Source organism: Branchiostoma lanceolatum, chromosome 9, assembly GCF_035083965.1.
Source record: "Branchiostoma lanceolatum isolate klBraLanc5 chromosome 9, klBraLanc5.hap2, whole genome shotgun sequence".
NCBI lineage: Eukaryota > Metazoa > Chordata > Leptocardii > Amphioxiformes > Branchiostomatidae > Branchiostoma > Branchiostoma lanceolatum.
In genome coordinates, this window is record NC_089730.1 from 11,743,063 (window position 1) to 11,755,292 (window position 12,230).

The 12,230-nt window shown below is 42.1% G+C and overlaps 3 protein-coding genes across 4 annotated transcripts; 2 read left to right on the forward strand and 1 right to left on the reverse strand.

The window, feature by feature from the left end:
* Positions 1-68: 68 nt before the first annotated feature.
* LOC136442216 (uncharacterized) lies at positions 69-3,836 on the reverse strand. Its single transcript, XM_066438968.1, has 6 exons — positions 3,628-3,836; positions 2,852-2,985; positions 2,169-2,250; positions 1,364-1,497; positions 890-952; positions 69-429 (listed from the first exon to the last, which is right to left on the reverse strand). The coding sequence occupies exons 2-6, from the start codon at positions 2,977-2,979 to the stop codon at positions 285-287; spliced, it is 552 nt and encodes a 183-aa protein (XP_066295065.1). The 5' UTR covers positions 2,980-2,985; positions 3,628-3,836; the 3' UTR covers positions 69-284.
* A 736-nt stretch (positions 3,837-4,572) lies between these two features.
* LOC136442203 (uncharacterized) lies at positions 4,573-7,654 on the forward strand. The gene is made up of 5 exons (XM_066438940.1): positions 4,573-4,740; positions 5,598-5,750; positions 6,197-6,299; positions 6,731-6,864; positions 7,407-7,654. Exons 2-5 carry the CDS (start codon positions 5,623-5,625, stop codon positions 7,570-7,572), a joined length of 531 nt encoding a protein of 176 aa, XP_066295037.1. The 5' UTR covers positions 4,573-4,740; positions 5,598-5,622; the 3' UTR covers positions 7,573-7,654.
* A 1,479-nt stretch (positions 7,655-9,133) lies between these two features.
* LOC136441334 (uncharacterized) lies at positions 9,134-12,122 on the forward strand. Of its 2 annotated transcripts, none has more exons than XM_066437570.1 (5): positions 9,134-9,258; positions 9,860-9,966; positions 10,132-10,216; positions 10,670-10,806; positions 11,467-12,122. In XM_066437570.1, the coding sequence occupies exons 2-5, from the start codon at positions 9,878-9,880 to the stop codon at positions 11,630-11,632; spliced, it is 477 nt and encodes a 158-aa protein (XP_066293667.1). In that variant the 5' UTR covers positions 9,134-9,258; positions 9,860-9,877; the 3' UTR covers positions 11,633-12,122. The 2 variants fall into 2 exon arrangements, with proteins under 2 accessions (XP_066293667.1, XP_066293668.1); XM_066437571.1 differs by having other exon boundaries at positions 9,152-9,258; positions 9,863-9,966.
* The last annotated feature ends 108 nt before the right edge of the window (positions 12,123-12,230 follow it).

A 12,230-nucleotide genomic window follows, 5' to 3' on the forward strand; every position in this document is an offset into this window, starting at 1 on the left:
TGTGTACTTTGTTCCTTATATGGTGACACTGCGCATGCAACTATATACATTTCTACTAACCACTTTGCACATCCCCATAGCTGTCGTTGAATGAAAGAATTTACCGTGGATGGTTTTTAATGACATATGATTACATATGTGCATGTAATGGCGTCCTCTTCACACTACACTTTGAATACCTTGCTACATTATACCGCATTCTACCATAACATTTGTACTACTCGTCATTTTCGCCATGTCTAACGCGTAACGTTCTCTGTGAGAATAGCATAGGGTCTCCGAGCTTACTTTTTCTTCTTGGAACATAAGACAAAAACGCAGGCGCCGAGAATAACTAGACCGACCACGCCCCCTGCGATGGCCCAGCCGATCTTCGCAATACTGCTTCTGGTTCTAGGTACACCAGCCGTCGGTTTCCACGGGTTAGAACTGGAAAAAAAGGATGAACCACAGTTAATGGGACAACGTTTGAGAATTGTGTGGTTTTCTGTTTAAGATTTGTAAATTTTCTTCTGTCATGCTGTCATGAATTCTTTTTTTTGTTTATATATTTTCACTGCACTGTTTACTGTTTCGCGTCGTTGCCGAAGTATAGAATTCGCTCGATCGGCTCTTTATTTTACCTGCTCTTAGACCCGTGGCCTTTAAGGTAGAGCCTCACAGATGGGAGGGGGCGTGAACAGACAAAAAGTTTATCAGGAACAAAATTCTATTCCTCTTCAATGGAACCTGACAACCATGTTGTGAAGCCACCCAGAAATGCATGATGTAACTACTGCAGTAACGCCGGCAGTGGACATCACTACATCATAAGGCTAAATTGAAGGGTGAAAGTTTTCACCATGACTTAGTATAACATTCTTGACGCCAATGACAGGTGTAACCCTACCTGCAGACATGAGCCTTCTGAGATGTAACAGTCGCCGTCCCGTTAGTGGGAGGTACAGTCGGTCTGGGAGGAAACAGAGAAAAACGCAGTTAGTGACACTCATAACAAGAGTTTTTCTTATGTACTACGGTTTCAATCTTCAACCACAACTGAATACTAGAATTTCAGTTTCTTGACTATAGCTATCTTTAACATATCAGTAGAAAGCTTAAAAATAAGGGCAATGGATGTACTACAACGGGTTCAGAGAATGGCACTAAAGGCGCGGTCACATTGGTCGTAGGTCATGGTGTGACTTTGATGCCGCTTGATTTCCAAGCAGGCCGAGACAGAACCAATTAGGATCTGATACAGTAGTTCCCGTAACAACAAGATAGCTGAATCTTACAGGACACGAACATGCACGACTGTCCCAAGAATACCGCCAGTTTGCGATCAATCGCACGACAATCGCACGACGATCGCGCGACTTACATATCCCCTGGACTGTTGTAGAGGGTGTTGTTGAACAGGTGCTGTGTGTCACACCCCGCCGATGACGGCAGTGCGCATGTCACGCCTGTACAGATGACCACACGCGTGGTGTTCACCAACGCTGTCATGTTAACCTGTGCCAGGTAACAAAAATAAACAAGGGGTCACTGGAAGGCTCATAACACGTTAGATAACATGTACAGCTTCTCCGTTTTTCCTATCTTTTATTCCTGATGTCTTGATCTTAGATACTCAAAAGTGAGCGGTCAGGGCAGTTTTTTAAGAGAAAAGAGTACTCAACAGGATGTAATCAATTAATCGTAACTAATTTTCTGGTTAACTTTAGGAAGCCTTTGATACTAATATCCTACGTTGTTGTTGTTGTTGTTGTTGTTTTTCTGTAAGGCCGAATTCGCACTTACATTCTTTAGCTTGTCTTAAAAATGAATAGATAAATAAATAAATACATTTATGAATGAAAGAATGGTCTCTATATCAAATAACATCATTGAACCAGCTCATTATGACAGTGACATATCTAAGCTGAACTAAGCTGTGTTTTGCGACGCTGGTAGGTTCAAATGCTGAAGGCCACAAAATGATGTGCGTTTCAGCACCAAGGACGGAGCCACACAGTGACACCCAACATGCGGCGTGGAACGGGCAATTTGGAGTCAATCATTAGACTAAATAGTTCATTGAAGCTACATCGTAATTAGCACATCATGATGTGACTTCTCAACACAATTGAGATGTTAAGTCTGCTAGGTTGTATGATAAAGATTGATTTGAACCGTGCAGTTACCTTGCTTGTGTCCAGTACCGTGTTGTCCAGGATTGTCCTCATGTGACACGTCCCCTCGCTACAACGGGAACTGCTCCCGCTACTGCAGGTGAATTTAGAATAACAAAGAGATAGAGTTTATATCTACATCTATATCTATCATATTATTGGGTCTTAAGACGGTTATATGGTCTTCCTCAGTAGGTACGAAAGATGAGAAAGCTTTCTTAGTTTGTAGGCTATTTTAAGGACTTAGCAAAACGAAGAAGACAATGAATTTAAAATTATTGATGCGCATGTTAAATGGTTTGGAGACAGCTGCGCACTTTGGTCATCCGATTGATATATGAAGTTAGCATGCGCTACATCACAAGGATGTGCTTATGACACACTGGAATTTGTCTAAAAGTATTACATTTACGAGCACAATATACATCTCGCATCATGTCGTATTGTATGGTAATAAAATGAATGGATCGATGATAAACTTAACTCAACCAACTGTACTTTGACTTTCTTTCCAATAAACCCATATAACCACATGCTACGTTTTCCATTTTGTCAGGTTTTCTTTTTATCGGCCAGCCAAACTGGCTTTGACTGACGCACAAAATAAAACCTGACAAATATAGAAAGCCCGATAAGAATGCCGAAAAAGACGTCTAAAACAAGCCGTAACCTAGCCTCTGCTTCGGCCTACTTACTCTATCGAGCCCGTGCCTGTTGTCCTCCGGGTGGTTGACCGGCGGCGCCCGGCGAACCGGCCACTCACGTTACCATGGAAACACAGGCAGGTCATGGCCGCCATCACAATGGCGGGAAACGTCCTCATGGTGCCCTAAACAACAATGGGCGCTTAAATTATATACTCTATAGCTTCCTATATACGTTATGTATATATCTTTATGCATGTATATGACCATACAGGAGAGTGACCCAACACAACAATGGGCGTTTGTTGTACAAACTTTACAGCTTCCTATATACATTATTTCTATATTTAAGTACATGCATATATATGGCCATACAGGAGAGAGACTTCGCTCTAAAATGAGGTTTGATATGTAATGGCAGCAACTGAGGTCCTGTTGAACCAATACTTCTAACATTCATTCATCTTGGATGGTTTGGTTGTGTCATTGCTTTTTTTTACCTTTTACAGCACCTTCAATAGCTAAACTGTGTCCTACACTATTCTGCGTATGGCTAATATCACAGGCCTTTACATAACATATCACCGGCAAGACGGCAAGAACTCCACCGGCCGTAGCCTCTCCCTGTGTCCTGTCTGTGAGATCAGCAAGCTAAAAGGAATATCACGCGACTATCACATTGTTCACCCCGACAGATGTGTAATGCTGCATCCTTTTCGGCTTTCTTGTGTCACAAAAACAACATCTGAAAATGTAAATTCACCCAGTCCCTTGGTTCATCTTCACTGCAAAAGCACAACAAAACACAACAAAGTTGATGTACTTACTACAGCGCTGGTCCCTTATGGCTGTGTCAAAGAACTGGGACATACAACAAAACAAGTGTTCTAACCGTGGATGGTCTTTAACCTGGCTACGTACATGTAACCCCGCGTGTAGCTCTTTTTGCTAGAGTGCTTTAATATTTGATGAGTTTATTTCCTTGCGCCACTGAGCCACAACAATAGAGAGCACCACGCCCGACATTACCTGATTATATTATGACGTCAACATGGCACGTGAGCCTTACCTGTGTTTGTGTACTTTTCATGACACATTTCCGTCATCTTTATTCATTAAGACATTACCTTGTACACTAGGTAAGGACATATGTAACAGTTTGTTTCAATTTGCACATGATGCGTTGAACCACCTGTTGTGACCACATGTACAAAAATAAAAGTGTCGAATGTGATATTCCGATAAAGCGACAGACAATATTGGCCAAACTTGTTACATTTCTATGGCACTTTTGGTAGTCTTGTTTTACTATCTATGGTGATACATTTACCCAGCCCCGGAAAAACTGTACAATTGCATCATGTGGTACACAAATATCATTTTGATAATGCTTTGTCTACCTCTTCAACGACCAAGAAAAAGTGACATAACCTCTTTCGACTTTATTGACTTTATTGAAGAAAAGCCATTAGTGGTGTGCCCTAATATTTAGAAAAAAAATCAGCTGGTTTGCTCAAAACTCCAGTTCGAGCACCCCCCCTCTTGATGTAGGAATGGGAGGATTATTACAATGACGTGTACTTACATACTACATATTGTATACTACACGTCCAGACGTACTGTTGATACAACGGGGCCTGACAACAGTACTCATCATTGGACGTTGCTACGCGACGGTGAACACAGCAACAATAAGATAATTGCAAAACGACCGCTCTCCCTGAATAATTGATGGTAACATCTTGTGACAACTTCACCGCCCGTTCGTCTATTTACTTATACAAACCACTATATGTATGTTACGTGCCTGTGAAAGAAGAAACGACAGCCTTTAATTTGTCACCACGACGGCGAGTCTACCTTTTGTGAGTTCCTAACAACATCGCTTGTAGTCGCGCCTTTAACATCTTTAATTGCGTGCACAATTAACAATTATAGAGGTGAGTACGTATACTAGCTTTCGTTGGTTTGAATCATCGCTCAGGTTGATGAAAGGTTACTCTTGTATTGTTTTTGAACACACACGCGTAGTTTTCCACGTTAGTTGTTGCACGGCACGGTCCCACAATTGGTCGGGAGCACACGACACGGTTTCGTATCTCTACAGGTCTGGTCTATTTTACTCTGGGTGCGTCTTTTGTAGTATCGTATGATTATTCCTGTGCTCTTTTTCTAAGAGGCTAGCTCCAACATAATAGTATTCAGCCAAAATAAATTCGTTTCGCGAAGGTCTATTTATAACATATGTAATACTCATAACGTCATAAGTATATGTAGTCAAGCCGACATTTTGGTAGTTTTACCCCATCTAAGGAAACAGCGGAATCCAAATTCCGATGAAACGGTGGCAAGGCCCTTGCAAGGCCCTTGGCTTTTGATAGAAGTTATTGCTTTATAACCTTTCAGTGTAGCAGTACTAATCTTGGGGGAGGGTGGTACATGCAGCAGTTAACTATCTAACAACTTGCCGCTTCTGGTTGAATCATCACTTGAAGCCTGGCAAGATCCTACGCCCTGGGAAAACTTAATTTTTTTAAAGTTGAACTTTTCAAATGGCGGTTTAAGTTGTACGCCGACCTAACACACATTTCCATTCGCCTCCTTCGAATTTCGTGCCAACCTCTCTCAGGATAAGCCTCAAACTTTATCCATATACAAATTCTTATCGGAATCATAACAACTACTCAGTTACTGTCGAAAAGTACTGGATGCTACCTGAAACGTCTGACCAAATCTACTGTTATCCAATCTATCAGTCACTGTTCTCGTGCGTAAACATAACAGCTGTTTCCTTCAGGAGTGACCGAAGGAGCTAGCCCGTGATGAAGCTGACTGTAGCGGCGGTGCTGTGTGTTCTCGCCCTGCTCTACCTGCACGGACCAGACCAGACCTCGGGGCTCCTCGGCAGCCGCCGCCGCCAAGTAGTCGCCAGGCGGAGGACTACATTATTGTAAGTCCCTCTGATTTCCTCCTACACTATCCATCCGTATACATATATTTTCTCTCAGTGTCAGCCTTATCCGTTGTGGGCTCCCGGTCTGGGTAGTGGAGAGGGCAGCGGGTACAGGATACGTCTACCATGGACAGATGGATTCGTACGCCAATATCAGTTGGGCGGTTTTGCTTCATACTGTCATATGTCATTGTGGCATCGTCATCAGAACTTGTCGCTCCAACTCTGGATCCAGTAACCGGCTTAGTATATCTTTTATGGGCATTGCCATTGGGTGGAGCGACTCCTCTTTCTTTGGATATAGCTAGGCACTACAAATTACAACTAACTTGACCTCAATACGACAGTAACTACCCCTGGTGCAGGCATAGTACGGCAAAGATGTGTTGTCAATAGTCTGCAATATCAACAGTTTCATCAAACTCTTTTTCCATTCATGACAGGACAACTCGACGACGCACTGCTACGCGCAGATACGGTAGCACCTGTTCTCAAGCGTACACCTGTACCCGGAGGTTCATGTTCAATAACACCCTCTACAGCAAGGTCGGTGGGCTCTGTTAATAGCTAGCCATATGCATTCTCCATGAATGGACATGCTAAACGACTGATTACTGACGAACACTCTGCGGCTCTGTTCGCGATTTATGTTATAATCTCACAGCACTTACGAGCGTAACACATGGAAAAGGAAGATGTCACAGAAAAATTCATTCCAGAAGATTCATGTCCATATGCTCCTTTTGCTAAAAAGATAGAGATTTATATAATGTGTATCTGTAAGTCACATTTGTCTAAAAAAAGCGGAGAATGCTAACTTACGCGTACGGCGCGGTCACATTCGTTGCAGGTCGTTGTTCGATTTTGATATCGTAGAATTGTACGACTAATGTAATCGGACCCAATAGCATCTCACTCACTGCCCCTGAGGCGTCGCAAAAAGACCCGTTCCAACGCGTTACTTGTGTTTATACTAGAACGACGCCTTCACTCCGGTAAACGCCATTGATGTTAACCTGTGTCGTGCGGATGGGACCTGGTGCACGTACTTCAAGAACTGCCGCACTAGATACCTCGCAAACGGCAAGACTCTCACAACTAACCTGAACGAGTAAGTACCACTCATGTGAACATGCGTTTTTGCACCCTCGCCCCTTCCCTCCCCACACAATCTCTCTCTATCAGTCTCTCTCGGTGTCTGTGTGTCTCTTTGTGTCTCTGTCTCTCTGTCTCTCTGTCTCTCTGTCTCTCTGTCTCTCTCTCTCTCTCTTTCTCTCTCTCTCTCTCTCTCTCTCTTTCTCTCTCTCTCTCTCTCTCTCTCTCTCTCTCTCTCTCTCCCTCCCTCTAGCGCCCGTAGCTGTGTGGTTTGTGCTTGACCTTCGTAATTATGTCTTCATGATTTATAGTTCTGTTTCATTCAACAAGGACCACAGAAGTCTCAAGGGAATGCGAAAGTCACGTACACATGATGCATTGTTGTTTTTTTTCATGGCAAATGATTTTACAGTAGCCCCGATCCATAACGAACGCTCTTTTCACCAACATACAGAATCCTGGAAATAGCTGAAAAATACAGTTACAGCAGTTCCCTTGATGTATCTCACATTGTAATCAATAAGAGTATATGTCATGTTTGGTTGTTGTCTATTTCAGCTGGACTGCCACGCATTGGGGAAACGTAACCACGCAACCAAAACCTGAGTCCGTGAAAGTGTGCGACAGCGCTCCAGGCGGAATGTCTCAGAAAGGCACTGCCATGACGCTTGTCGTCAGCGTCACATTGGGCCTGGTGACGGGCCTCTGCTTCTTGCCCCGATAGACATCGACTGATATAACCGTTTCTTTGTAAAACACGATGTCATCAGTTGAAGTTTTAACTGTATTATGTACTTTATTACTTTATAATTCTTTAGAGAGACACATAGTTGAGAGATACAATAGTATAAGGCTTGAAAGCCATTTATTAGAAGATCGTAGGTGAAAGTAATTAATGGCTAAAGTACGCTGATAAAGGTTAGATATCTAGGTAATAAGATACACAAGATAACGGTAACTCAAGCAAGCCGATACATTTAGAAAAACGGAAAGACATTTCAGGTAGCATCGACTATCTACATAAAGTCACTGTAGTCTCAGTCCCTGTCGATGCTACCTGATACGTCTGACCGTTTTCAACCTACCCAGTCGCTTGAGTAACTGTTTATAGTTATCTTGTGTAATGGCTCAGGTACGCCGGTACATGGCGTCCATATCATACATGTTTGTGGTTATAGGAAGTGCCATTGTTATATTTCGTGTAGAATCGCGTTCATGGTTCGCTGTAACATACAATGTTACCAGGGCCGTGAAGAGTGCATGTTTAATATAAGAAAAAAATGTACAGTACATGTACTTCAATAGTGGCTTCTATGAATGCTTTACAGGAGTGCAGAAAATTTTATTTCATGAATAAAGGAGTTGCCTTTAAACAGACAATGGAGCTTGTGTGGGTGTCTGTGTGAGGGTGGTGTGTGTGTGTGTGTGTGTGTGTGTGTGTGTGTGTGTGTGTGTGTGTGTGTGTGTGTGTGTGTGTGTGTGTGTGTGCGCGTGTGTATGTGTGTGTGTGTGGTGTGTGTGTGTGTGTGAGTGTGTGTGTGTGTGTGTGTGTGTGTGTGTGTGTGTGTGTGTGTGTGTGTGTCTAGCTCTTGGTGTGTCTGATTCGAGTGTGTTTGAATGTGACCGGTACCACTCTACATTTTGTACAATAAGTACATGTTGGTCCGGAGCCACTTTCTCTCACTTTAACGAACCAGCACATTGCCAATGGACTACCCGGGCCCGTTTGTGATTCAACATGAAGTGTGTTTGTGTTGCGGTCGCTATGTGACATGTACATACAGACGTCATTTATGTGCACTCTCCAAGATTACAATCTCACATTGGACGGCCGTGGGTCTATGTTTTCCATGCCACTGCCCTACTACAAAGACAACTTGAAATCGCTTTTCAGTGTCAGAACAATATTAAAGGCTTGTATTTACGGTGGTTTTATGTTTGTATGTGATCTGTCTTCAATTGCGTCCCTACGGTTGCTTCAACCGCGAGCTTAAAACAGCGCAAAGCACCCCTTTCCGGATCCCCTCCTTCCGCCAAAATTAAGTTCAAGCGAACTTAAATTTCACAGTAACCCAACAGACTAGATACGGGAGAGGTGAGGTGAGTTGAGGGTGGAATACGTGAGTCAGGCGAAAATTTTGTAAAATGATGACAGTGTGTTGTGTTGTGGTCGCTACGCAACCTGTGTATGCTAATGTCCTTGATGTACTGTCGATGAATACACACTTATCATGCGATGTATATTATATCTTTCCATACCACTGGTCAAGCACAATAAAACCCGCAAAAGTACAATCATGCACTGTCCTCAGAACATTATCAAAGGCTTAGCGGGAGAAGATAGTGCCACATCAGCTGTGAATGGTGGTTACTGTTGGAGCTCCGCACAAAGATACGATAGATAGCAAAGGTATGTTACGTTTTTTGCAAGTTGTTTGCTTCAGAATCGACTCTCTCTTTGTAGTTTTCTCCCCGACGGTGATTTTCGCGGGTTTTGCTTAACATTTTGTTGCATTAGTTGCACTAGTTGCATTCTCACCCAGGCGTCTGAGGGAAATCGTCCTTGATTCGCGATTGTGCACAAATGCAATGCTGCAAACACAGGACGCTCTTCTTCTGGTACATACACCACGTAATAAACTTAAGGGTACATGTGTAACTTCGGCTTTCCATTGATAAGAATTCGTTGGATCAGGAGGTGAAGAATTTTGACTCCATTTAATTAGAAACCCAACAAATACCGAAAATCCTTCTCAATTCATGAGCCTATGAAAACATTAGTGAAACCCTCTCTGGTCACAGAAAGGTGGCTCTAACATGAAAGAAATCAGCTATCAGAAAACCGTTATATGACGAGAACCTGATGGTGTCGCACTTTTGACTTTACACAACGGTTTATCACTACCAGAGAAAACAGATCTACAGTGTTCCCTGACGCTAATCAAACCAGACACATACTGTCATACATGAATTATTGATATCTGCATATGTCCTACCACATGACGGTACAGAAGGGGTACAAGGCCGAGATGAGGCAGACAGTGACCGCGGTGCTGTTGGTTCTGGCAGTGTTCTGTCTGTTCAGTCTGGACCAGTCCACCGCTTATAGCAGCAGCAGGTGGGAAGAATGTCGTGCTTTGTGGCTTTTATCGCAAAATATTATGTATTATCACCTACAGTATCAACGTGTACTTGTCTGTATTTGTCAACAACTAGTCTTGGGATGTTAAGAAGTGAAGCGGCAAGACAATCAACTGCTTTTTCTCTCTTTTTATGACACCAGGCGCAGACGCCGTTGCAATATATTTTGTAGTCAGAAGTACACGTGTAGCCTGAAGTACAAGTTGAACAACACAGTCTACGAGACGGTGAGTGGTCATCCACATTCTCAATAGTAGGTAGGCTTCTTCTTGACGCACTGTCGTGTGTGCCTCGACAATACCAGAAGTGTTCTAGCTGACAAAAAATATCTTTTAGACTTTCAGCGATATCTTAACGTTCATTATTTCTTGTATTCGATATTGCTGAAGGTAGAAGAAATACACGAGGAAGGTTATTTATTAACAAACCGAACCTTTTTTATGCATGTAGATGGGAGTCCTCTGATTCCGAAAGCATTGGTCATCTGATGATGATCTTTGCCTGTTTTGACATCGGGAACAAAAAATTATAATACGTTTTTTCAAACTCTATATATCACGTCTGCATTTATATTTGTCAACGGCGCGAACCGTAAACAATGCCACAAACAAACTTTATAGTAGCATAACATAGTCGATTGGGCGTCAGAATGAATTTAAGTTAACGTTTCTTCCCATCAGAATGACGCGTTTCTGCCTGTGAACGCCACCAAGTTCAACCTGTGCCGCGATGGTGCGCTCTGCTGTACGTACTACACGGGCTGCAGCTCAAAGTACCTCAGTCGGGACGGCAGGACTATCATGGACAACCTGGACCCGTAATTTTGTTTGTTTGTTTGCTCGCTTGTAGACATTGAGCATTTGACAAAGACCAAAGTTTCCGACTTGTTAAATCTGTGTGTCTGAATATTCATGGTGATTGTCGAATGCTTCCTCAAATTTGCTAGTCTTTTCTATTTTTGAACTCAATTGGTTGTCACGGTACATGTAACCACGTTTGATGCTGCATGTTCTTCATCATAAGATGTTGATAAAGGTTGGCCTCTAGATTACCGATATTGAGCAAAGTATAATAATTTCTGTACGGTTACATTCCATATATTATATTACTGTTTAAGATAATAGAATTAGACAAGAAATGTAAAAAAATGTCAAAGCAGGACACTTTATATACCTGATGTCATGTAAGAACGAACATATAATGGACAAAGTAGTATTTCCAAATGTTTCAAAAAGAGAGAAGAAGCCACTAGGTGATCATCATTTAGTTTAGAAATAGCCCACAGTTTGTATGTTTTTTAGTTTTTAATGTTAGAATGTAGCATTTCATCAATTTATGTTTTGCATTATGCTTCTTACAGACCACGTGTGGTCATCTGTGCATATAGCCCTTCTGGGCAGGAATATGCAATAAAGACTATTATTATTATTATAACGTTATACATTTGATTTTGTAATCTGTGTGTTTTCTATTGCAGCTGGACTGCAACTCATGTGGGCGACAGAACCATACAACCCAGACCCGAGTCAATTTTTGTGTGCAACCGCGCCCCTTGCGGAATGATCCAGAAAGGCACCATCACGACAATTGCCACCAGCATCATCCTGGTCCTGGCCACAACATTGTGCCTCCTGCACTCATAGATTACCGGGTAGTTGCGCCCATGCTATATAACTTTCAATATCATTGTATCTATTACATTAACAACGCTGTATCGTGTGATTGTCCTTTACTGTGATTAGGAACTGCCCTTAATCTTTTTTATCATACTAGATCTATACGTTATAAATTCAGGGGATCATGAACTTAATTTAGCGAGAATTGTTTAGTGTAAGTATGTCTACAAGAATGACTATACAAGCTTTATTGACTAAACAAAAGTACAGCGACTTTCGTAAGGTATTCTACAACTATACATGCAAACAAACAATGGGATACAAAGGAATTAACCTACGTGCAAGTATATGAATAATTCATGACATCATACAAGTAAACCATCCTGACATTGTTACTGCTAACTAATTAAAATCCATCTAATTTAGCCTTTAACTCTTTCCAATATGTTGATGTTGTGTTCTGAGCGAATACCACATGTATGTCAATCGGATGATTAAATGTTCTTCAGGCAATCAATAGATAAGATTTATGAATGCATTAACCTGATAAGTCATGACCTTTCGGTCCTGTTAATTATGCCTGACCCAAAAACGTTGTTTCCGCGAGATAAGAAGATAACATACA

What these genes read in the sequence shown, in the direction of transcription:
- LOC136442203 (XM_066438940.1), top strand. Translation starts at nt 5,623, where the DNA reads ATGAAGCTGACTGTAGCGGCGGTGCTGTGTGTTCTCGCCCTGCTCTAC. An exon ending in AGGCGGAGGACTACATTATT is followed by an intron (nt 5,751 to 6,196) that starts GTAAGTCCCTCT and finishes CATTCATGACAG; the next exon opens with GACAACTCGACGACGCACTG. An exon ending in CTCACAACTAACCTGAACGA is followed by an intron (nt 6,865 to 7,406) that starts GTAAGTACCACT and finishes TGTCTATTTCAG; the next exon opens with CTGGACTGCCACGCATTGGG.
- LOC136441334 (XM_066437570.1), top strand. Translation starts at nt 9,878, where the DNA reads ATGAGGCAGACAGTGACCGCGGTGCTGTTGGTTCTGGCAGTGTTCTGT. An exon ending in ACAACACAGTCTACGAGACG is followed by an intron (nt 10,217 to 10,669) that starts GTGAGTGGTCAT and finishes TCTTCCCATCAG; the next exon opens with AATGACGCGTTTCTGCCTGT. An exon ending in ATCATGGACAACCTGGACCC is followed by an intron (nt 10,807 to 11,466) that starts GTAATTTTGTTT and finishes TTTCTATTGCAG; the next exon opens with CTGGACTGCAACTCATGTGG.
- LOC136442216 (XM_066438968.1), bottom strand. Translation starts at nt 2,979, where the DNA reads ATGAGGACGTTTCCCGCCATTGTGATGGCGGCCATGACCTGCCTGTGT. An exon ending in CGGTACTGGACACAAGCAAG is followed by an intron (nt 1,498 to 2,168) that starts GTAACTGCACGG and finishes TACCTGGCACAG; the next exon opens with GTTAACATGACAGCGTTGGT. An exon ending in CAGAAGGCTCATGTCTGCAG is followed by an intron (nt 430 to 889) that starts GTAGGGTTACAC and finishes CTTTTTTTCCAG; the next exon opens with TTCTAACCCGTGGAAACCGA.